The sequence below is a fragment of the Arachis hypogaea genome, chromosome 20 (assembly GCF_003086295.3).
Source record: "Arachis hypogaea cultivar Tifrunner chromosome 20, arahy.Tifrunner.gnm2.J5K5, whole genome shotgun sequence".
NCBI lineage: Eukaryota > Viridiplantae > Streptophyta > Magnoliopsida > Fabales > Fabaceae > Arachis > Arachis hypogaea.
In genome coordinates, this window is record NC_092055.1 from 1,960,144 (window position 1) to 1,984,165 (window position 24,022).

Below are 24,022 nucleotides of genomic sequence, written 5' to 3' on the forward strand. Positions count from 1 at the left end.
TGCTTTTATGTGCTTTTACCTGCAAAATCAAGCATATTTAAAAAAATCGTTACAGATTAATATCCTCTCTGAAATTTCTGACAGCAAATTTGAATCCTCTTCATCCTATTTCATCTCCACTTGACAACAACCTATGAGTATATTTGATCAACCCAACAAAATGGCATCCAAACCCCAATACTACACTCAAGTTATGTAGCTCTATAATCAAGGAAAAGACGTAACTTTTGTATAAGCATCTCACGGGTACCAAAAGCTGGTTTCCCATTGGTAATCCAGTCCTTCTCAAGAAGGCTTGCTTTAGCACCAGCTAACATCTCATCATGGAATGCTGATACTATTTGGTATATTGAAGTCCTTAGAACATCAGCAATAACATAAGCTTTTGAGTTTACTGGGCCACTTCTTCTTTTACCAGATGAAACATCCACCCTTCCACCGTTCATTGTTGCCCATCTGATACCGGCAGGTCCCAATAGCTGGTGCTGGGACTGCAGGTTTATTTTCTTTCCCATGAAATTTTCAACAGCTAGAAGACAGGATATCAGCGTTGAAATTACAGCAGCATTACTCCCAGAGAGCTGAGCAACCCCAAACTTATCTTCTTTGCGTGAACAGGCAGTCAGTGAGGCAACAGATCTTGAACACCACGTGTAAAGCTGCATATAAGTAACACAAGGTCTTAATATGTCACGTGCAAATTCACAATGCTGAGTTAAGTGAACATTGTTACTAGCGGTCATGATTAGTGATTACTAGGAATGGTAACTGATGACACTGGTCATTTGTGCACATTTACACAACCAAAACAAAAACATGAAATGGTCGTGCCCTCATGCTATCCACCTTTAACCACTTGCAATTTTCCTATCAATTTTGGCAGAATGGCAGGTAGGTCGCTAGTAATGATCAGACTTTTGTGGAGTCAAGTCACAAATCGTCAAATCCTATTTCTATGCAATTCTAAAGTGGCACACGTCTCTTTACACCTCTTTCCAAAATTATGTATGTTGGCTCCACAACTTCTAAATAAGTTTCAACTTTCAACCATACTAGATAAAAACTTAAGATAAAGTAAAGAGGGCCAACAAACACTGTAACATTGTGAATGCGCCAGGCATATACAATCCAAGATTCCTGACTTTTTAAGTAACATACCAATTTATGAAGCTTATAATAAGCCTTTTAAGGTTTTTGTTACTTACGTTTAAAAATTCAGTGTAATCACAAGAGCTGCCAGAACTTTCTAGTTAAACAAAGAACAAAGTTAAATGAACTAGCAAATCTTTCTAGTTATACCAAAAAGACAAAGTTAGTTAACTACAAGTAAACAATATAAATATAGTTAGATATGCCTATACCTGGAGAAGCTGCAATTGTTCTAAGCACTTTGAATCAAGTCGTGGATCAGTCGGAGATGATAACTGATTCGATAGCTGTGCAGGTTTGTCAACAGAATTTCCCATGCCTTCACTTAATATTGTGGCAAGTTGCTCCAGTGGCTTCAAGCACACAGTGATTACTCTCTTGTAAGTCTCACCAGTTTCTTCAAAAAATGCTGCACGTCTCCAAGTGTCAACATTTTTCTCGCAAACCATACAGAGATCAAGATACGCAAGATAGCGTAGAAGAGATGTTGGATCACTCTCCTCCAAAGCTAAAAGGAGATGTTCAGTTGGATTTGTTTCTGCTGCTGCTGAACCTTTTGGAGGTGCAAATATGGATCTCTTTGTATGTAAAACCTACATACCAATCAACAGAAACTTCAATCAGTAAGCAATAACGTCTCCCTTAATAAAAAGTATCCAGAATTCTATAACTAGTCACTAGTTCAAGGATACATATATACAGAGCTGATTACAAGTTTTTTAGAGGACAGAGTAACACATGGCTGCTTTCAGAGTTATTTCTTTATTAATATATCACATATATTTAGTCATGAGTCACTGTGCATAAATGACTAAAACCAAATGAATTACTAATATTTATAAGTAACTTGAAACAGTTAACATATACATAAGAAGCATGTTGCAGAAACCAACCCGGTGCAAGTGATGAGTCAATTCCCAACAGAAGAAGATAGCAAAAGTGGCAATAGAAAAGACGATCTGTTCGGTGAAGTATCTCTGCAGTGAAATGCTGTACTTAAATGGATGTGGGAGAAGCTCTAATAAAATAGCTGAGAAGATGGAAGCCACAATGGAAAGCTTGAGAGCGCGCCTACCAGCCGAAGGAACTCCCATTTTGAAGCTGAAGTAAGGTGGCCGCTGCAAAATCAAAAGCAGTTATAGACAGAAACGCATTAAGAAGCATCAAAGTGAGGGAGATAGAGAAAGTGACCTGAATGATGGGAAACTCCAAAACCCATCGACGCTTCAAAACGTAATGCAAACCAAAAAGTAAACTAACGAAGAAACCCCTCAACCCTACCCTTCCAATCACCCAAAAGCCCTCACCAATGGCTCGAAGCCCGCATAGGGACACCGCCGCCGCCAGACCAGAAGCTGCGGAGGCGGCCGCGAAGAGCACGAATGATAAGGAAACCTTGGCACGGGCGCGAAAGTGGGCGGAGTCGGAGGGGATGAAGAGGAAGCGGAGGAGACGGGCGGCGAGTTGAAGAGGAGGGGCGGGGCGGCGGGGGTGGGGGGAGGCGATGAGGGAGAGAGTGGAGGAGAAAAGGAGGAGGGAGAAGTGGAAGGTGAGGAAGGAGAGGGAGGAAGTGAAAGAAGAAGAAGAAGAAGAAGAGAGGAAGGGTTTGAAGAGGAGGAAGATGAGGGTTGAGGGTATGGATTGCCAGATCAAGAAGCTCATGAAACGATTCTTCAGTAACACCTCCGGAGACGACATTGACATTGACATCTTCTACTCTGCTCTGCTCAAATGATTTTCAAATTAGCGGCATCCAACCGCCCCTTACCCCTACCGCTCCTCTTTACTCAGTTGCAGTCGATTTCATGTGAAGTTAATAGATGATTCAGATGAAGTCCACTGCACTTGAGTTTTCACCTACAGTCATTTCGTGCTCAACTGCATCATAGTATCTCTGAACAAAGCCAATCTTACATATATATATATATAAAGCAGTCCTCAATCCTTATTCATAAAACATATTGTCAACAATAAATATAATATCTAGAGGTATCAAAACTACAATAGCACACAACTAAAAAGTAAAACCAGTGATCTCTAAAATTTGGAAATTGAATCTTCAAAGTTCTCATCATCAATCTTTTCGGAATTTAAACTTGGTGGAATGAAAGATCTGAAAATCAATTCCATGTCAGGAGCTTCCCTCATACTATAAGCTGCAACCTCAAGTATTGGACGTTCAAAAGCTGGATAAAATTTCTTTGCACAGACAAAACCATAGATGAACGACAATATAGGAAGTGGAATCAACAATGAGGCATAGTAGAACTTCTGCAACCCAAAGTACACAAGCATGGTAACTTGGTATAGTATCAAAGATGCTAGTATACGGTTATGTATATGGGGCCACATTCTTCCATTGCTTTCAAATGTTGGAACATAGACATTGAGTGCCTGTCGATATAAAGTTAACGTATATAAACAGAAAGATTATTAATTCACGAGGTATCAAAGTAAAGTGGTACATATACCTAATATACCAGCATATGTTAAAATTTTAATGGTGAAAATTGATAGCCTGTATCCATATAAAAATAAAACAATAATTGTAACCACGGAAGATGACCTATTGGTCCGTTAGGGTACTCTTGGCACACAGAAACCATACAATTATCGTTTTATTTTTATATGGGTACATTTGTTAGTATCTGTATCTTTTAATGGGTACAAATAGTAATTTATTCAGTATACAAAAATTGTTCCAAGAACTTCACCTGATTTCGTAGTATAAGCCATCCTAGGCCGAAATAGAGAACACCAAATGGGATTATGAGAGGAGCAATCACAGAGTAACAGAAGACAATTATGACAATGAGCATGTCCTCAGAAACTCTAGTCTCATAACCAAGATCTCCAGGAGCCCAAGCTTCTTTACACTCAGCTTCGGTCTTGCAAATATACTTTCTCTTAAAATGGTATAGAATAAGAGGAACTAGCCGGGACAGTTCAAGGCCATAGCCAACGAAAAATCTGACGCAATCAAAATATTAAAAATCACTTAAAACAATGTGTTATGACCTTGTGGATCAATAAACAAAGTATGTTAATGGTATCTTACTTGAGAGACAAATAGGTCAAAAAGAAAGTAGCATTGTCCGGGAGGCTCATAACTAGCCAGGACAGAAGTGATTTGGGATTATCCTCAATTAACTTGAATGTTCTGTACAAAGTTCCACCAAGAGTAACTCCAAGGAACACATTAACCACTGGAAAATAGAAGTATTTTCCAGATGCAGCCCTCACTGCTTGACTTTGTGTGGGAATCCCCTCCAATTTAGACAAATAGAGAAGCAACTTTGGCAACAGGTAAAAGAAAATAATCAATGCAAGTTGAGGGAGATATGCTTCCAGCACTGTCCTCAAAGCCTTTATACGCACTACTGGCTCTATGAATGGGGCAAGTTCCACCAAATTTTGCAGAGTTGTGAAAGCAGATATAAATGAAATTGGAACCATGTAGAAGACTATAGTGAGAGCAACAATGGCATGCACCAAGTACTTACGCAGCTCTCTTTCAAAATACTTGATTGTCAAATTATGCCATATTAGTTGACGGGGTTCGGCAGCAGGTGACACTGACCATGTATCAACCATTTGAGCATGTAAGCTCTGAGCTGCACTTGCTGCAACAACCCTACTTGTGAAGAACACCAAAGCAGCATTTTGCTGCTTTTTACTCTGAGTAATCTTCTGCTCCGCTTCCAACTTTGTAACGGTTTCATTAATTCTGTCGTTGTAATATTCTATACTGTCCACCTTACTACCACAAAGTCCAAGTAAACCAGTCTTGATAGTAGGTCTTGTTCCTTCCAGTTTGGCATTTGTTTTTGACATTTGAAATACGGTTTCAGCACGTGCAAGCTGCTTCTTATAACCTTCTAACTCCTCCCAAATCCTGTTTGCCTATTAATAGAAGTGTTAGAATATAATTAGGATCAGTTAGTATTATTTAGTATATCTGAATATTTATTATAGGAGATTACGTCTTTATTATTACGATTCTCTTAGTACCTATAAATATCCTTTTATATTGTATCATTCTAGACAACTTGAATACAATTGAATAATATACAAAACATTTTCTTCGGATTTCTCTCTTGTTTCTAACAAGAAGCACCACCAGATGAATGATATATGCAGTGGAAGGCATTGAATCAGAATGAGGAGTGTACCTTTCTGTTATCTGTTACAATCATACACTTGTAATATGTATCGGGATAGATAGCTTTAAAATAAGAGTGGACATATTCCTCTGTAGTAGTCTCTCCTAGGGGAACAGCAGGTATGTCTCTGACAACTACAGCAAACTGTTCAGGCTTCACATTATTAGGATCCATAAGAGCTTGAGCTCTCAGACATGACACATGCTTGCAAGCTTTCCATAAGAGGCCCAATGCAACAAGTGAAAACCAATAGCAGCAAACAAAAAATGCCCACAACCGATTACTCTTCTCCTACACATACATTACAAGATATCTTGTAAACGAAGCTAACCATATGGACATGGCAAAATTCAGCGTGCATACCGTGATGTTTCCCATTGTTAACTTTTGAAGTTCATCGACGACTGTCTGATTGTAATGACTTGTTAGTGACTCCTTCACCACACGTTCATCGGTGACAGCAACAGGAAGAAGTACCGGTAGCAGAATCACGGCAGATAAAACCAGGATACTCAGCACTTTGAGAAGAAACACCAATCACAAACACACCAAGGCTCAGTTTGGATAAACAACTTAATTAAGTTACTTTTGAAGAAATAGCTTAAACAATAAATGTTTATATTAAAAGTAATTTATAAATAAGTTATTTTGTATTTGGTTTTTTAGTTCTAAAAATACTTATTTTAAGAAAAAAGTGATAAAAAACTTTTTATTATGAGAGAAGTCATTTTTTTTAACTTCTCCTTAAGCACCAAAATAATTTTTTAGAAAGTTGTAATTTTGTTTTGAAAATTGTACCAGAGATTAATACTACACATTTTCATAAGTTAAAAGTTAAAAAAAGTCACTTATGAACCTATCCAAACGGACCCTAATTACTCAACTTCTAATTTTTGAATATTGAAGATATAGACCAATGTAAAGAAAATAATAAAAGATTTCGTAATTTTATCTGAAGAGTGTTCTAAGAACATTCATTATAGATTAGTAGACATTTGTTGCTCTTTCAATATATAAAAAATAAAAAATAAATATTTATTTTCTAGCAAGACATTTTAATCATAATATCATTTAACAAGTGTCCTTCAAATAAGGGTACATATCAGCAAAATCTTTCATGATTAAAATACAAACTTTCAACTCATCTTTATGTTAGAATATATTTTTTTTTTAATCACCTGCAAAAACAAAAACAAATAATCTTTATATCATATTTACTCTAGAAAACAATATTATTTGTACACCTAAATAAACTAATTTGTTAATATTTATTTAAATCCAAGAATAATAGTAATAAGAAAAAAGGTAAAGATCACACCGTGACTGATTTCATTACTTCAAAAGGACTCAGAAATCTAAGACTACTCTTGAAATAATGATAAATTAATTAATGATAAAAGCACAAGGTGCGAGACACATGAAAAGTCTAGGGGACAGTAACTTTTGTGTTTTGTGGCCAGCACTTATCAAAAGAAAAGTGAGTGATCTTCCACTATTGGATGTAATCTCACACCATTAAAAACACTATTGATGGCCAATTAATGGTTACAAAACACAAAAGTTACTGCCCCCTAACGCTCTTCGTGGATGAATGTAGTGGAAGAGGGTGTGAAAGTAAAATAGAGAGAGAAACCAGTGTTGAGGAAAACAAAGTAAACAGCAGTGTCGACCCCGGAGGGAAGCAAGGCCACCTTCATCCAAATGAAAGGGTTGCATGACTTGTTTTTCCCTTCCAATGGTTCCAACCCCTTAAGGATCTTGTTGGGGTAGTACACCACATTGTTTCCTGCTCTCCATGAAAGGAACGCATACACTATCATCAGACCCATGAATATCCCAAAATATGTCCCTAGAGATGTTACAAAAGATGTAAGGTCCATGATGTTCCAAAGTCTTCTAACCCCAACGCTATTATTGCTTACAAATTATGAAGCTATATGATGCATGGTAACTAACTGAGGCAGTATGGAAATAACATAGAAGATCTCTTTAATCTTGACCAACAAAATATATCACCACCGTCTTCTTAATTGTAGCACCCTTTCATCATGTATGATTGAGAAATAAAGTGAACTTGTGGGATCAACTTTTCTTCACATTAAGACAAATAAACTACAAATAATGTCTCAGCCGGGCCTAATAATCTATCAACTTTATTTCTTTCTTGGATGCTTCCTCGATCAATCAATCATAAATTCTTAATTCATCTGCTGACAACGGAGTTAAGATATATTGGGCCTCTTTTTAGGAGACTATTGGGCCTCCTCAACATAGTATTGGGCCAGAACTTAAAGATCGGACTAATGTTAGAGTAAGTCCTTGTAGAACATGACAGGCAACAAAGACAAACTCGAATCAACCAACTTGGGTTGGTCGAGGTTGGCTCACTTGTCCGCTTAATCAAGTGTTGAGTTCGAACCCCGCCTTGTGCATACAGCAACTCATTGGCGAGCGGCAGACCCTTAAATGGAGCTCAGATCCACGACGGATTAATCCTTAACCTGTCGGGTTAGAGAATACCGTTTGGGTAAACCAAAACAAAAAAAGACAAACTCGAATTTATATTCAGAAAAGCTATGCACAAACGTCAATGTTACAAATGCAGATATGTGAGACCCGAAGAACCTCAAACCTGATTCCTAAAATGTATTATGAACAATATCTAAACATATCAACACTAGAATAGTACAACTAGCAGTGGAAATTCAGAATAACTGCCTCAAACGTTAGACCTTGCATCTTCAAAGTTCTCATCATCAATCTTCTCAGAACTCAAGCTTGGTGGAATGAAAGCTCTGAAGATCAAGTCCATGTTGGGAGCATCCTTCAAACCATTGGCTGCAACCTCAAGCGTTGGCCGCTCAAAAGCCGGATAGAATTTCTTTGCACATACAAACCCAAAGAGTACTGACAGTAATGGAAGAGGTATTAAGAACGGTGCGTAGTAGAACTTCTGCACCCCAAAGTAACCAAGCATGGTAACTTGGTATAGAATCAAAGATGCTAGTATGCGGTTGTGTATGTGCGGCCACATCCTTCCATAGCTTTCATACGATGGAACATACACTTTTAGAGCCTGTTGATAACAAAAAAACATTACTCATTCATGAGATTTCAAGCTATTAAAATGACACAGATCAATTAATATCCTGGTTGGGTAAACAGAATCATGAGAACTTCACCTGATTTCTTAGTATAAGCCATCCGAGGCCAAAATACAGAGCACCAAATGGGACTATCAGAGGAGCAATCACAGAATAGCAGAAAACGATTGTGACGATGAGCATGTCACCAGGAACTCTAGTCCCATAACCAAGACCTCCAGGAGCCCAAGCCTCTTTCACCTCCGCATCGGTCTTGCAAAGATACTTTTTCTTCAAATGGAATAAAATAAGAGGAACTAACCGGGACAGCTCAAGACCATAGCCAACAAAAAATCTGAGATAAACAGAATAGAAGTCATTTAATTTTGTTGAACATTAAATCATATGCACAACCCAACTTCATAAGAAGATGATAACTAACAAGATCATTGGAAACACCATTTGTAAATCAAGTTTGCATTAATGCACCCTTTAGCATATATAACAAACAGACTTAATCAGCATTACCAGAAGAATAATAGTAAATAAATAAATGAAACATGAGATGTTATCTTACTTGAGAGCCACGTAGGTCAAGAAGAAAGTAGCATTGCCTGGAAGGCTTGCAGCTAGCAAGGACACAAGTTTGTTTGGGCTATTCTCTATAGTTTTTAGTGTGCCAAACAAGGTTCCACCTAGAGTAACTCCAATGAATACATTCAGCACAGTAAAGTAGAAGTATTTTCCAGATGCAGCCCTGATTGCATGACTTTCTGTGGGAATGCCTTCCATTTTAGACAAAATCAGAAGCAGCTTGGGCAACAAAGCCAAGAAAACAATCAACGCGATTTGAGGTAGATAAGCTTCCAACACTGTCCTCAAAGCCTTTAGACGCACTATTGGCTTTATGAACGGCAGAAGTTTCACCAAATTTTGCAAGGTTGTAAATGCTGATATAAATGCAATTGGAATCATGTAAAAGAGTATAGTCAGTGTGACAACGAAATACACCACATATTGCCGCACCTCTCTTTCAAAATACTTTATTTTCAAATTGGGCCATAATAGTTGGCGGGGTTCAGGAGCAGCAAACACAGACCAATGGTCAACCATTTGAGCATGTAAACTCTGAGCTGCTGATGCTGCAGTAACCCTGTTCGAGAAGAAGATAATAGCAGCATTTTGTTGCTTATCTCTGAGAGTAACCTTTTGCTCGGCTTCCAACTTGGTAACGGTTTCATTAATCTTCTCATTGTAATATTCTATGCTGTCTACCTTACTACCACAAAGTCCAAGTAAACCAGTCCTGTTAGTAGGTCTTGTTCCTTCAGGTTTGGCAGTTGTTTTGGACTTCTCAAATACAGCTTCAGCACGGGCGAGCTTCTTCTTATAACCTTCTAACTCCTCCCAAATCTTGTCTGCCTATTGCAATAATAAAGACTAGTGATCAAATTCAGACACAATAAAAAATAGACAGAAGCACCAGGACAAATGTGATATATATAATGAAAGGCATTGAATCAGAAATGTAGGTGGTTTAGGACAAGAAAGCAACGAAATGAAATGTGTACCTTTTTGTGGTCTGTTGCAATCATTGACCTGTAAAATGTGTCAGGATAGATGGTTTTGAAATAAGAGTCGACCTGCTCCTTTCGAGTCTGGCCTTCGGGAACAGCAGGTATGTCTCTCACAACGACAGCAAACTGTTCAGGCTTCACATCAGGGGCCTTAAGAGCTTCACCTCTCAGCCACGCCACATGTTTGTAAGCCCTCCATAAGAGGATAAATGAAACAATTGAAACCCAATAGCAGCAAATAAAAAATGCCCACAACCGGTTACTCTTTTGCTGCAGATACAAGAAGCTATTTAGTCTTTGGCATTGCCATCATACTAAGATATAAAACAAGCTAGTCTTCTTTTTCACTCGGAGAAAGAAGTACGGAAATTAGCATAACACTGTTGTAAAAAAACTGATTCAATGCAATTATACCCGGATGTTTGCCATGGATAACTTGTCAAGTTCACTAAAAGTTCCTTTACTAGTTGTTTGACTCCCACCATCATCGGTGACAGCAACAGGCAGAAGCACTGGTAGCAGAATCATGCCAGAAAAAACTAGGATCCCCAACACTGCAGGCACATCAACAAGAAGAACAATAGTTAAAAACTGAAAAGATTATTCATAAATTATCCAATAAACAAGCTTTCAAATAATTGGAAAATATAGAAGTATACAATTGGAAAGTGTTTGAAAAAGAAAAAGATGCAATTTTCAAATTTCTTTTTAAATCATAAGGCACCACACTTGAGAAGTGCCAACAAAAACTTAACAGCCCAAGAGCCTATTCTGAAAGCACTACGCTGGATTAGAAGATTATTGGCAAAAGCATACATGTCATAAACATTAGAATACATTTTTCAACAAGATGGTGAAAATTGTGCAGGTATAAGATTATGTGCACGTTTCTGAAACGAGCATCATTCATAAGGATATTTGCTTTATTCACCTGCAAATTAGTCCCTAAAGAACCAAAGTAAAAACTTTAGTCCCTAAGTTAATACTAATCTGACATGCTCATGCTGAAACTAAATGCTAATCAGTAGCTTCTAAAATAGGAATATAGCTATCTATATATATATTAAAAAAGAAATAGAAAAAGAAGTGAGGAAATATGAGGAATCCTTCGAACATATCAACATCCAAACAACCTAAAAACTAAAAACAGAAAAGCTCAAAGTCCCTTTTAATTCAAAATTCCAAAGCAAAAGTCAAAGCAGAGAACATGAAAACAAGTCAGAAAATTTTCAAAGAAACAAAAAAAAAAGAAGGAAAATTTAACAGAAAAGGAGGACAAACCAGTGCCAAGGAAGACAAAGTAAACAGCAGTATCAACCCCAGACATGGCAACCACCTCTGTCTCAGAGGAAGTTAAAGCTTCCTTGATCCAAGTGAAAGGGTTGCGAGACTTGACTCCACCATCCAAAGGTTCCAAACCTTTGAGGATCCTGTTTGGGTAGTAAATGACATTGTTGCCAGGCCTACTTGCTAAAAGCGCAAACAAAATCATCAGAACCACGAATATGATGAACGACGTCGCTAGAGACGTCAAGAACGAAGAAAAATCCATCTGGGTCTTCCTTCTCTAAACCAAAACAACACTGAATTCACCGAAAGTTTCCAACTTGGTTCACAGAACCGTGGAAAACGGAGGAGAAATATCGGTTACTGGATTACTCTGCATTCATTCAGAAATGAAACCGCCGCTGAATGCTAATGGAGTCAGAAATTAATAGTTGGCCATGGAAAACAGTTACATATTAATATCATATTCATATCAGAGATATGGAAAAGGATTAATTGCACAGATAAGATTGAAAATAAAAGGAAGGAGGAAGATCTTTTTACACAGAAGGTGGTAGCTGTTTTGTGGGGTACCTTGGCATTTCGATTTCTTATACACATTTAATGTTACTTTGGATTATATTCTTTCTTTTAACACTTATTACTGTATTTTTGTGATAATACATTATTTTTTCCGGTCATTTTAATATTAGATATTTTTTTTATAAGCACGTGAAGATTGCAATTATTGTAAAATATAATAATATGTCAGTTAAACAAAAGAAAGAATAATTTTAACAGACAAAAAGTGGCATAAAGCTATAAACTATAAAAAATAAATATGGGGCATTATAATAAGCAGTATTGAATGGTAATAACTAATATTTAAAGACTTCCTGTAAGTAAGTTTTTCTTTTATGTATTTTTATTTATTCGCTTTCATATATACACGTTTTGTGTTCGTTAAATCTGACTATTCCACTAATTAACGTCAGATTTTATTTTTTTTTTTCAATTAAATAACAATATAAAGAGACCAGACATTTTATAGATTCAATGTCAACCTTTCTCTTGACATGTTATTTTGAGAACTCGGAAGGGTTGGTGGTGACTGGTGAGTTGCCACAGCCACGGTTTGGCATTTTATTTATTTATGGAAAATTATAGGAGATTATCTACTAATTTGTTGTCAATAATAATTAATTATTATATTTTAAACACATATATAAAGAGACATATTTAGAAAATATATCTATAAAAATATTTTTATTAGACACAGTCATAAAAAAATATTTTTATTAGACACATCTACAAAGACACTTTCATTAAACACAGTTATAAATAAGAATTGGTAGAAGTTGGCAGAAATGCTGTTGGTAACACAGCGAGATACATAAAATTAAGATGAATTAACAAAACGTGTTTGTTAATGAGTTATAATTCAAATGACATAGTCTCTTCATACTTATGTAAAAGGTCGCATGTTCGAATTTCCCTGTGTTAAGAAAAACAAATAAAAAGTAAAACGAGATTGTGTTCTTAATAGGTAGGATATATAAAATGAATAATTTAGTAACCATGTGAATTGAACATGAAGAAACAATTGATATCACATGTTCATATACACGGCCAACCTGTCATTGATAGCATCATAATGCAATTAACTTTACTTTATGGCTTAATTTAATTTTAAAAATATACTATTTATGCGTTAAAATTAATTACTAAAATTAATAATTATATATAGTTTAATTTATTTTTAGTGTGTATTTTATTATTTTATAATAAAAAACATTAAAAATTTAAAAAAATTTATTATTTTTAATTAATAATTATTCATCAATGTTTAAAGGTGTAATTTATAATTAATCTTAGCAGTCACTTAACCAAAATGTTTTATAATTACTACTTTTCTTTCCCTACAATTTCTCCTTTTTCTTTTCCTTTTTAGAAGTAATTTTTGCTGTAATTTAGATTCACCGATGAAATCTATACGGGGAAATGGGTGTACGTACCAAACCACTGTTCCAAACGGAAGCTTTGTCGTATTATCCCAAAGACAAATGTTACTACCGACGTGTCCATATGACAAGAGAGGATTGAGAATGAACGTGGCAGATGGATATGGTGCCGACAGAGAGGAAACGGGAAATAGATGCAACATAGGACCCCACATATTCAATTTGAATTGATTGGGATTGGAATTGGAATAAGATGCCTTGTTACTTGTTAGTTATATGTCATTTGCATGCTCACATGTTATCCTTAACTTAAGGGTAATGAATGGACTTATGGGGTTGTGGGGGCACGTGCCAGCTACAAAAGGTTGCTGAAAATGAAAGGACTCGAGATTAGAGGGTCCCAACTCCCAAACATGTTAGAGTGAATTTGACTCTAACACACGCAATACAATGCCTCTCTTGCTCTTTGATATTTTTCCCTTTGTAGAGATAGGCCATGCTCTCTGATTTTAAGGCAAGGCCTATCATTAATGCTCCACCACAAGTACCCTATCTTGACCAAAAGAGCCCCCATCCATATACTTTTTACAATTACAATGAAATTCTGAAGTGTGTGTGTGTGTGTATATGCATAATCTAGCTGTTTGGCATTGGATTTGCCATTCCTCACTTTCTTTACTTTGTACCGTTAATTCAAATTATTCACTTTATAATAAATCCTACTTTATAGTAAGACATATGAGGAAATTTTTGTCAATTGTTTTGGGGACAAGTTGGGCCAAGCATTGGAAAACAACTCTGATGTAGCGTTTGTTTTGAAGTACTAAAACTGAGACTCAATATCATTTTTGTTACTTCAGACACTAGTATTAAAATTTCTGTCTCTGTCTCTAAAATTTCAGTACCTCTAAAAAGTGAGAACACGGGAGACTAAAACTTTTAGAAATAGAGACTAAAACTTTAATAACATTTTATACTTAAAATACCCTCATTTCAATTAATTAATTCCAATTTTATTCTTTGTACAAATTAAATTAGAATTTCATTCTTGTTTCAATTTCTATCTCCTATTTTGTACCAAACAGAATACCGATTTATTTCAATCTCTATCTCTTAGTCTCTTCCTCTTAGTTTCAGTCTTTCTGTCTCTCTACCAAACACTACCTGAAGGACTATAAAAACAAGGCTTTCCGGGTCCAAAAAGAAAAAAGGAAAAAGAATAGGTTTCCATAACTGCAACTGTACCTTCGTCCTACTTCCAAAAGGAGAAGAAAACATGTTTCTTTGCAGAATCCATGAGCAATAAAATATTTGAATTGATGCACACAAAAAATGGAGGACATGTATTTACACTGAAACCAAGGCCCAAGCCATTCAGCCAGGACTATGAACACCCCTACAAATTCTCTTTTTCTTTCAAATTGAATGACTAATAGATTTTGCATCATTGAGATTTTCTTCAAACATGAACCAGATAGGTGAACCAAGAGGAGCACAAAGCTAAAGGTACAAGAAGACAAAATGGAAAATGGGATTGTTGCACATTATCTTCAGAAGTTGCAGCATCGAGCATGGCCTCTTGACCATTTGTCCCATAGGCACATCATCTGCCTCGGCGACTGGTAATGCGCCGTGAAGTAGTTCTCCATGCATCCATACTGACAAAACTTCCAGTTGTGTGAGTACTGGACTGCCGCCATTGTATTGTTGAATTGCTCGACCCACATCCCCATGCTTACGTCCTCCATTTTAAACAGCTGCAACCACACAACAAATCTCTCGCCAATCAGTAATGCGAATTATCCAGTGATATACTACCCAATCTACTAATTGCTGTTACTTTGATGAAACTTGTACATTCACAGATCAATGTTTCAGGATTGATTTATGAATGTACCAATTTTGTCAAAGTCACGGTTACTAGTTGATGAAGGATGGGGAGGGCGAATGAAATGAATGTAAAATCCAGATAAATTTACGGCAACTAACCCTCAGGTTCCTATTCTTGTGTTGTGATACAATGTAATTAACGATATCTTCGGAAATTACGTATGCAGGGCCATTTGCATAAGGAGGATATACTTCTTCAGGCCACTCCTGCAACAACAGAAACATCATCCTTAAGAGAAGGAAAGAATAAGCCATATAGCACCAAGCTATGCAATTCTCTTGTACTTGTCACCACCTACAACAAGAACGGCTACCGAGGAAAATAGAATCCTGCAAAAACTCTAGTCTAATTTAAGCTCTGTCATGTGCTGAATATGCATTATTTGGATAACCAAAAGGCAATAAATAATTCTCTATGGCCAAAACTGTTCCCCGGAGTTGTCAAAATTTGTTAAGATTCTTGTTCAGTATCTACCATTAGAAATACACACACCATATATTAACTACTACAACTAAATGTGGCAACTTCCATACCTCGTAAGTAACTGCCCATTTGCCGTGTCTCAGAGGCCGATGTAAGAGATTGAGATTCCCCATATAAAGCGGCTTTTTATGAGGTACAGCTTCAATTTCTCTCAAGACAGTGTCCACCCTAACAAAAGTGTCATCATCACATTTCATGATATATGCAGCTGTCACATTTTGAATCTGCATGACAAAAATATATAGCTGATGTAACTAGTGTGTATACAACAATTCAGATTTGAGGAAGGTGACCGACACCAGCTGTATAAATGCAAGTCACCAACACCCAGCACCCGTACAAAATAAAAACAGAAGAAACAGAGAAGCTTAGCTGACAAAATTTAAGAATGTACTAACCCCAAACTCACAGATAGCCAGGGTTTTAAGCACAACAAGCTCATAGCGGTCCATAAAGGGCATAATGACAATATCACCAAAGTAAGCAGCCTCCTTCCTCAGCACTGCATTTACTTCCTTCCTTGGATTCTTCATGACGATCGTTTTATGGTAGCCACAAATACAAAATTTAGCCATATTATAAATAAAAAATAGTAAAAGAACAATAGTGAAGCATGAATCAAAATACACACAAATGCCTTGAAAAATTTCAAGCATCTTATGTATAAATTGGGCAAATAAATTTCTTCACAAACCACATTATAGTTAATACAGACATTTCAATATAAATTATCTGCAATACTGCATATGGGTTCTGAGAATTAACATGCATTTCTTCATGTTGACGGAATGATCAAATCATTGTAGTGTATGCTTCTACGCAGTATATATAAGAAAAACAAAAGGAAGTCATACCAATGCAACAAAAAATCGTACTACTACATCTGAAGACTTGATCGCAGCTGCTTGCATCCACGTTTTTCGAACTGCCATACGTTCTGCAAAGTGATTTGAAGCAGAAAGGACTCCAACAAACAGTTTAATAGGATGTTTGGGTAGAGGACTTGCTTTCCATGTTTCAGACATTTCCAGTACTCGTTGAGGTGAGAAACTTGGGTGTGAAGTAGGTAGTGAAGTAGCAAAGACAGAATGAACATCAACATCTCCTTTAACTGCCAATCCTGTAGCATCTTCAAGTGTAAAACCCTGACGATAAAGTTGAAAAGAAAGTCATCAGGAAAAAAGTAAGCTGTATCCCACAGCAGAACCAGTATGGATTGCAGCAGATGTCAATTAGTCCCAATTTTTCTTATTGTTTAAGCCAAACGGACACCCTATGACACAGTAAAGGTGATACTGCCAATCGTTATGAGGGTACAAAAAAATTTCTTTTTATATTAAAACTTGACATAGATATATGTTTTTTAAATTTTTAAGTTAATAAAAAGCAACAACAATGGGGAAGTTATTTCCTTGACAAATGATTAACAAGAACAAGTAAATATACATAATTCCACTCAATCAAGATATTGGGTGCAACCATAAAATAAAAGCAACTGACATGTGTTAATTAATTACCGTTCGGTATGGAAATGAAGTCATATGGCGACCCCCAACATTAATATGGTACCCATCAACACCAGCACGCAGGGTAAGGACAAACATTCTACCCTCTACAAATGGAAATGGCCAAGTCACTTCTGGCTTCTGCTCACGCCCTATAAACCGCTTGAACCATGATGTTGTCTTGGACTCTTTTGAGTCTACAATGTCACTCCGCATCCATCTTTCACATCGCCTAAACCCATCGACTGCCAAACATAATCAAAAGGTTTATTTGTGCATTGAATTAACACCCAAAAAGTTAATCCAAGAATTTCTGCGCAAGTTAGAGACTAAAGGATTACTGCTCTCATATATAATTTTTCCATATGAAGGGCCATAAAAATTATTAACCATATAACTCTGTCTACAATTTTGGTTAGAGGCTTTTCTAAATACAAGCTAACCCAAACATGCACGACAATATCTATTAACCACATAACTTAAAAAATAATAAGCATTACTTCTGCAGTGTCCATAAAGCATCTAACAAACAACCAACACAGTAAACATTCTTCTGTTTCGTTAACAATGTAACAAGTTGCTACTTATTTTGATGGCCATTAGTCATTTTTTCTTATTTCACGAATTCCAAGTTGTCAGACCATTTTACTTTTCTCGCTTTGTTTCATTTAACAATTAACAATATGGACAAGAGGGCACTATTTTGCAGCACAATGTTTCTAGATAAAACAACTGAAAGTGCATATGCAATGTTATACATCATACCAAGCATTCCTTCATCATCCTCAGTTGGCAAGCCATCACATCTTTGAGCTGTTCCCCAGTGCATTCGATAGCAGGTATTATGCTCGATAACTGGTCGTTTGCTCCAGTCCCCTCTTAACCGAGGATTCAGGTGAAGAATCTTCGGAGGATCTTCCCCTTCAACTGACTTTAGTCCTTGTAACTCAACCATGAACTGTGAAACTGCAACCAATCCATCACTTTTCCTCAACTTCCCAAGCTTAGGAACATATTCCTTATGAGCAAAATGGGGTGTCCCCACCACAGTGATTGAAGAACCTGCTGCTAGCCCGCAAGGTAGAAACATCAAGCCATCTCCCTTCTGCAATTCATCCCCAGTCATTGATATCCAAGAAGGACAGGACTCAGGCTTTCCTTCGACGATAGAGTTCTCTCCGGACTCCACGTCATCAGCCGTGTCTAATTCTCCCCAAGCCTTCAGCCCCAATGTCCATGCCTCATCTGTCATTCTCTCAAGAACAGATAAATTGTTCGTCCTATTCATTTGCCGCATGATTCTTCCAGTAATCCTGCCATACTTCTGAGGAACACGCTCCACGGATTCACCCCCGTGTTCTTCCTCCTTCAGTGAAACTTTGTTGGGTCTCAAGGGAGCATCCTTGTCCGTGCTATCCTCTAGCCTCCGGTGAAGTGAATCTCGATAAACAGAACTAACAAAAGGCTTGCTCAACTCTGAACCTTCTGAGCCACCAACAGCAGCAGCACCATCCAATCCACCATAAATCTCATCCCCACTTATCGTTGACACAATCTTCAGAATTTGAGGAAACTTGCACGAAATGAAAACCAAATATAACACCCCAACAGCAAACAAAAATTGGGACAACCTAAACCTCCTCGAATTGGAAGGTTCAGTTTTCTGCCTCTTCATAATCTTCAAAATCAACAAACCAAAGAAAAAACGATACAATCTACACTACAGCAAGTTATCAACTACAACAATACCCTACACTGCAGATGTTTGACGCGAATAAACCATAAAGAACTACATCAACGTGAGGAAGCACGCAAACGGCAACAAAGCTGTAATTTTGAAAGCAAACCCCAAGTCCAAAATTTCCGCTAAAAGCGACAGGGCAACGAATTGGGCAGTGAAAGTTGGCCTCTTCTGGCAAAGAACGAAACTTCCATGCAGTGAGGGGAAAAAGGAGTGCGTCGATCAACCAATGCCGCAGTGATTCAACGAATTGGAAAGGAAGTCGTTGCAAGTGGCGGAATGGAACCCCGAATCGTTCAGCATGAGAGCAGCATCTGCGGAAGCAGAACGGAATTAGTAGTTGTAGAAAGTGAACCCTAATGGATGGAAAAGGAACAAAGAAAGGTGCCGGATGGTGAGAAGATGAAGATGAAGGTGAATGCTGAATGCAGAAGAATGAGAGTAGCAAAAGGGAAAGGGAACAGTGAAGTGATTGGTTGAATGTTTTGAGAGTAAAAAATCACCACTATTTTGGCACTTACAATTCAGGTATATTATTAGTAGTACTCTCTACTCTCATAAGTTTTGTAGAAAGTGTTTCTACTTTCTACTTTTTAGTTTTCGGAAGCTGAACCAGTCGACTTCACGCAAGCAGTTAAAAAACAAATCTAACGACTAAGGGTGTGTTTGGATTTGCGTTGGAGAAGAAAGAAGCTCGTTTGAGTTCCTTGAACGTTTCATCTTCATGTTTGGCAACACTTTTATGCTGTAAACGCAGAAGTGATTTTTGTCTTCAACCCACGTTTACCAAAAGCTAAAAATTTTAGCTTTTCCGTTCACCTTTTCACGTTGGATTGAACTTTATGTTCTATGTACCAATTATGTCCTTCATTATTCATGTGTTTATTGTTTTTTTTATAATACTTTTTTCTAATACTCTCTTATGTATATTATTATTTTTTATAAAATTTTTATTTTTTTTATATGGGTTCTTTTACTGTTATTGTTATTTTTTTTTGTATAAAATATTTTTTTTTATTTTGTATTATGATTTTATTAATTCTATTAGAATACTAAAGAATATTGAGAATACTAAAAAAATATTAAAATTTATTTAAATATTTAAAATAAAATTATAAGATAACATAAAATAATTATTTAAATTCATGTCCTTTTTTATAATTTTTTATCTAAAAGTGATTTTGAATAATGTAAAGTTAATGACAACTGAGTTTTCACCTTTAGTTTTTACCTTTCATGATTTTGGATCACCATAAATTTAAAACTGGATCTTATGCCTTGCTTCAGCTTTAATTAATCAACTTCTTAAGTAGTCCGTTTTTCTCACTTGATTAGTTTTAAGTTAAAGGAAGAACCTACGCATGATTTGATTAGAGGCCTACATATGTTTGTCTAATTGGCTCAGCTATAGGACCATCAATCATGTTCATGGGTTCCTTGGCTCCTTGCTACTTTTATCAAGTTTCAAAGTAAACCCTTGAAAATTAGTTATTATTTTATGATATGATATGATGCTACGTGTATATTAAAGTTGAATTTAAATTTAAAATTTAAATCATTTGGCTTAGAAAAATATCTAATTAGTAATTTGATCATTTAGTTAAATATTTAAATTTAAATTTTTTATTTTAATAAATAAAATAAATATAATATTTACCAAAATAAATTATTTTAAAAATATTTACCGATTTAAATTCTCTTGTCTTATCTTGTTTACAGTGTAAACGAGATAAGGCACGTCAGCGTGACACGTGTAACCTTTGGTATTCTCTACACACATTTTATATCTTTTCTCTGTCTCGTTTTCTCACAAAAACAAAGCTCAATGGCCAATAATAGTTCATTCATAGTTGTGCTTATTTATTCCAATTGTCGTATGAGAAATGACGACAACGGAGTGACATTTGAGTGTGAGGATCCGATATTGTTTCGCACTCAGCGTGTGGAGACATTGTCGAATTTGAAGAGTTTGATATTGAGCAAGGCCGATGGTACACAAGCGAGAAAGATAGGAAGGGTGGGGTATAGGTTGCTAGCACCCATGGAAAACGAAGTCTTCCGGTTTCGACTATTCCGACTTCAAAGAAACGAGCATGTGCGACTGATGTTCGACATCCATGGGAGGATCATGGTAAAACAGGTAATGGAGCTGTCGGCCGAGGTGGGTCATGGTGGTAGTGGTGGTTCCGTACACGATACCTATGTGTATCGTGCAGGACGACCGACCTCTCGCACCACCACCCATTCATGTCGCCATTCCAGAGCATGAGGCAGAGGAGGGTGAGGAGGAGTCCGACGAAGATTACGTGACGGATAATGCGGACAGTGAGTTGTCCGATGGTGGCGATGAGGATGAGTTTGTGCCGGAGACACCTGCCAGGGCTGTGGCACGCCATGTTCTGCCTTCACCTCACCTGATTCCGGCGCTATCGGCAGTCCCAAGTCACTATCACAGTCTGCATTTGGACGCGATGCAAGAGAGGACCCCGGTTTCTGACACATGTGAAGAGGATTACAACCTAAACGGCGGGGTAGAGTTTCGGGTCGGCCACATGTTCAGAAGCCGAGAGGCGGTGTTTCAGGGTGTGAAGAACTACAGTATTCACAAGAGTGTTGAATACTAGGTGATCGAGTCCGACCGGTTAAAGTACCATGTGCAGTACCGTTAAGCCGGCAATGGGTGTCAATAGAGCCTCCGTGTGGCCCTTCGTCAGAATCTCGGATACTGGTAAGTTCAAATTTAATTGTGATTTTGACTACTTTTGTATAATATATTATGTAGGTTAGAGATATAGTTGAAGTATAAATGTTTTGTTGTCATTAGGGAGGTGAGATTTGGTGGACCGCACAATTGTCTAGCACCCAGCATATCTCAAAATCATCGTCAATTAGATAGCAGTCTCATCTGAAGGGTCATATTGCCCTTGATACAGTCCAACTCCTCTATCAGTATCCCGGTCTTGCAAGGTGCGGTCCAGGCTAAGCTTGTTTAGTTAACAAGATGGGCTTTTTCAATTGGGCCATTATGAAACTTAATTTTCTTTCCTGCACACTAAACCCAATCCATCAAACAAACTATTGGTAATATTTTAATAGACATTTAATTTAATATTTTAATAATATTTGATCAACATTTTAATATTAATTTTCTAAACTCAATATATATTGTTTAATTATTAAATTTATTCTCTATTTTATAAATTATTTTAGTATTCATTTATAACCTATGTCTTCTCACTCCTTTTCCTCTCCAATCCAGTTCTCTCTCCTACAGTCAGTTCCTTTTCATCCTCCCTCTACTCCGCTCCTCCATCATAGCCGCTGATAGAACCAACCTTATTACGTGTGATTAAAACTTGACAATTTGTCACTAGCCCGCTATCAACACCACCATGAACACTTAAAAAAAAAAAAAAGAAGTAAAACGGTGAGCTGAAACTGAAAAAGCATTCTCCTCTCCACTTCTTTCCAAAACAAAAAGAAAGCTAAAGCCTAAAGGCGAGAAATCCTAGCCTCTCCCCCACCGCTGCAAGGGCTGTCTAACCACCGTCGCATGGACTGTTGTAAGGATTGCCACCGTGTCATGCGTCACAACTTTTTTCTCGAGTTTGGTGTCAGTTCTTGGCGTTCATATGCTCCGTTGCGCTTTTGCCATTGACTTCTTCTAGTCATGGTGCTCGAAGTCCTCAACCCACCAATCGTAGCTTCTTCTTCGAGATCAGCGTTTTCGAGTCTGCTCTTTGTTTGATCAGCTATAGGACTGTCGTCGTCCATTGTACTTGTTGTCTGGCCTTCGTCTCCATCGCACTTCTACCCCTCTACTCAAACTGCTCAGAAGTCAGAACAAAAATTTAAGATTATGTTATTCAGATTGGTTTCTTCATTTTTTTTATTTTTCATTCTTCATTCTTTTTAACTATGGTCTCTGTTGTACTTTGTTTTGTTGCATTTTTCTTGTGTTGTGTTGAAAAAAATTGTGCTAAACTCTTGATAATTCTTGTTAAAATTATGTTAAAGCATGGGCTTTTATTTGTTCGGTATGTTACTTGATATTAGTATTCTTGCAATTGTTAGAAATTCAAGTGCTTTTATTGTAGTGTTGCTTTCTGAGGCTATGCTCTTTGTGACTGTAAGCTGTGGATATTAGATTATACTCTTTAATAATGTATTCTTTTGGTTAAATTAATATGTTAATCCCTAAAATTTTTAGATAATTTCAAATAAATTTTCATGCTTCAAAAGTTTGTAATTGTGTCTTTAAACAAAAACTTTGAAAATAAAAAAATAATCAATGCAAATAGAATATTCTCAGATGTGAAAACTCTAACCAATGTCCTACAGGGTACATGAGTTGGGTTTTGAGTCTCCATATAAAAATTTTTTATATTTCTTTTCAGCTAAATCTCTAATTCTGGACCTAAAAAGTAACATAAGCATAATAAACATGTTTTTATTATGATCGAGTCTTTTCTACTTCATTGAACTGAATTTATTTATTAAATTTTGCTAAATTGTATCTTATTTTAAACTGATTAAGATAAATGATAAAATTTTTATTATTGAATTTTTGTTGTTGTATAATCTTGTTTAATTTGGATTAAAAAAAATAACGAAATAAAGAAAAAGAAGAAAATTAGTGCATAAAGAACTAATAAAGGTTTTCTCCCTTTAGTATGTCTCGCTACTTACCTCTTTTCTCTTGATTTGGTTTTGGTTTTGCTTTTGTCTTGAATTTAATCATTTTTATTTTGATTGAATATTGTGTGGGGACTTATTATTTTGAAGCTATCTAAGTTTTTCACCTCCATTTTATGAATTTGATTAGGTTTCAAACATGTTGGCAAGTGCATTATTCTAGTTTAATTCAAATTCTAAAAGAAGTGATTGAGATTTTATTTTAAGAAGGACTAATAAAGGTTGATAGATTTTTATACATTCATTTTGTAATTTGCTTAATTTTATTTTTATGCTGGGACAATTTACCCAAATAAATAAATTGGGCGAAAGCTTTACTCAAATACACAAAACAGAAATCTCTTATGTACATGTGCATTTTCACACTTCTATATAAACCGTAGAAAGCTACCACGGTTTCTGATTTTAACATAAACCGTGGCAAGCTACCACGGATTATAGTGTTTGTGGTTTGTGTGTAAACCGTGACAAGCTCCAACGGTTTACGAAGAGAGAAAGCTAAGCATAA

At 36.5% G+C, this 24,022-nt stretch overlaps 4 protein-coding genes across 5 annotated transcripts; all 4 read right to left on the bottom strand.

Annotated features, from left to right (window-relative positions):
- On the bottom strand, positions 1-3,026 carry LOC112782641 (uncharacterized). The gene is made up of 4 exons (XM_025825123.3): positions 2,341-3,026; positions 2,043-2,267; positions 1,362-1,742; positions 1-659 (listed from the first exon to the last, which is right to left on the bottom strand). Exons 1-4 carry the CDS (start codon positions 2,857-2,859, stop codon positions 192-194), a joined length of 1,593 nt encoding a protein of 530 aa, XP_025680908.1. The 5' UTR covers positions 2,860-3,026; the 3' UTR covers positions 1-191.
- Positions 3,027-3,040: 14 nt separating this feature from the next.
- LOC112782640 (CSC1-like protein ERD4) lies at positions 3,041-7,192 on the bottom strand. Of its 2 annotated transcripts, none has more exons than XM_025825121.3 (6): positions 6,946-7,192; positions 5,676-5,830; positions 5,322-5,456; positions 4,208-5,052; positions 3,864-4,119; positions 3,041-3,543 (listed from the first exon to the last, which is right to left on the bottom strand). In XM_025825121.3, exons 1-6 carry the CDS (start codon positions 7,190-7,192, stop codon positions 3,187-3,189), a joined length of 1,995 nt encoding a protein of 664 aa, XP_025680906.1. In that variant the 3' UTR covers positions 3,041-3,186. The 2 variants fall into 2 exon arrangements, with proteins under 2 accessions (XP_025680906.1, XP_025680905.1); XM_025825120.3 differs by having other exon boundaries at positions 5,322-5,603.
- Positions 7,193-7,855: 663 nt separating this feature from the next.
- Positions 7,856-12,259, bottom strand: LOC112782639 (CSC1-like protein ERD4). Its single transcript, XM_025825119.3, has 6 exons — positions 11,254-12,259; positions 10,387-10,526; positions 9,967-10,242; positions 8,973-9,817; positions 8,495-8,750; positions 7,856-8,388 (listed from the first exon to the last, which is right to left on the bottom strand). The coding sequence occupies exons 1-6, from the start codon at positions 11,522-11,524 to the stop codon at positions 8,032-8,034; spliced, it is 2,145 nt and encodes a 714-aa protein (XP_025680904.1). The 5' UTR covers positions 11,525-12,259; the 3' UTR covers positions 7,856-8,031.
- A 2,219-nt stretch (positions 12,260-14,478) lies between these two features.
- LOC112782440 (hydroxyproline O-galactosyltransferase GALT2) lies at positions 14,479-19,471 on the bottom strand. The gene is made up of 7 exons (XM_025824815.3): positions 17,844-19,471; positions 17,091-17,323; positions 16,428-16,718; positions 15,972-16,100; positions 15,624-15,797; positions 15,189-15,296; positions 14,479-14,956 (listed from the first exon to the last, which is right to left on the bottom strand). Exons 1-7 carry the CDS (start codon positions 18,751-18,753, stop codon positions 14,750-14,752), a joined length of 2,052 nt encoding a protein of 683 aa, XP_025680600.1. The 5' UTR covers positions 18,754-19,471; the 3' UTR covers positions 14,479-14,749.
- Positions 19,472-24,022: the final 4,551 nt, after the last annotated feature.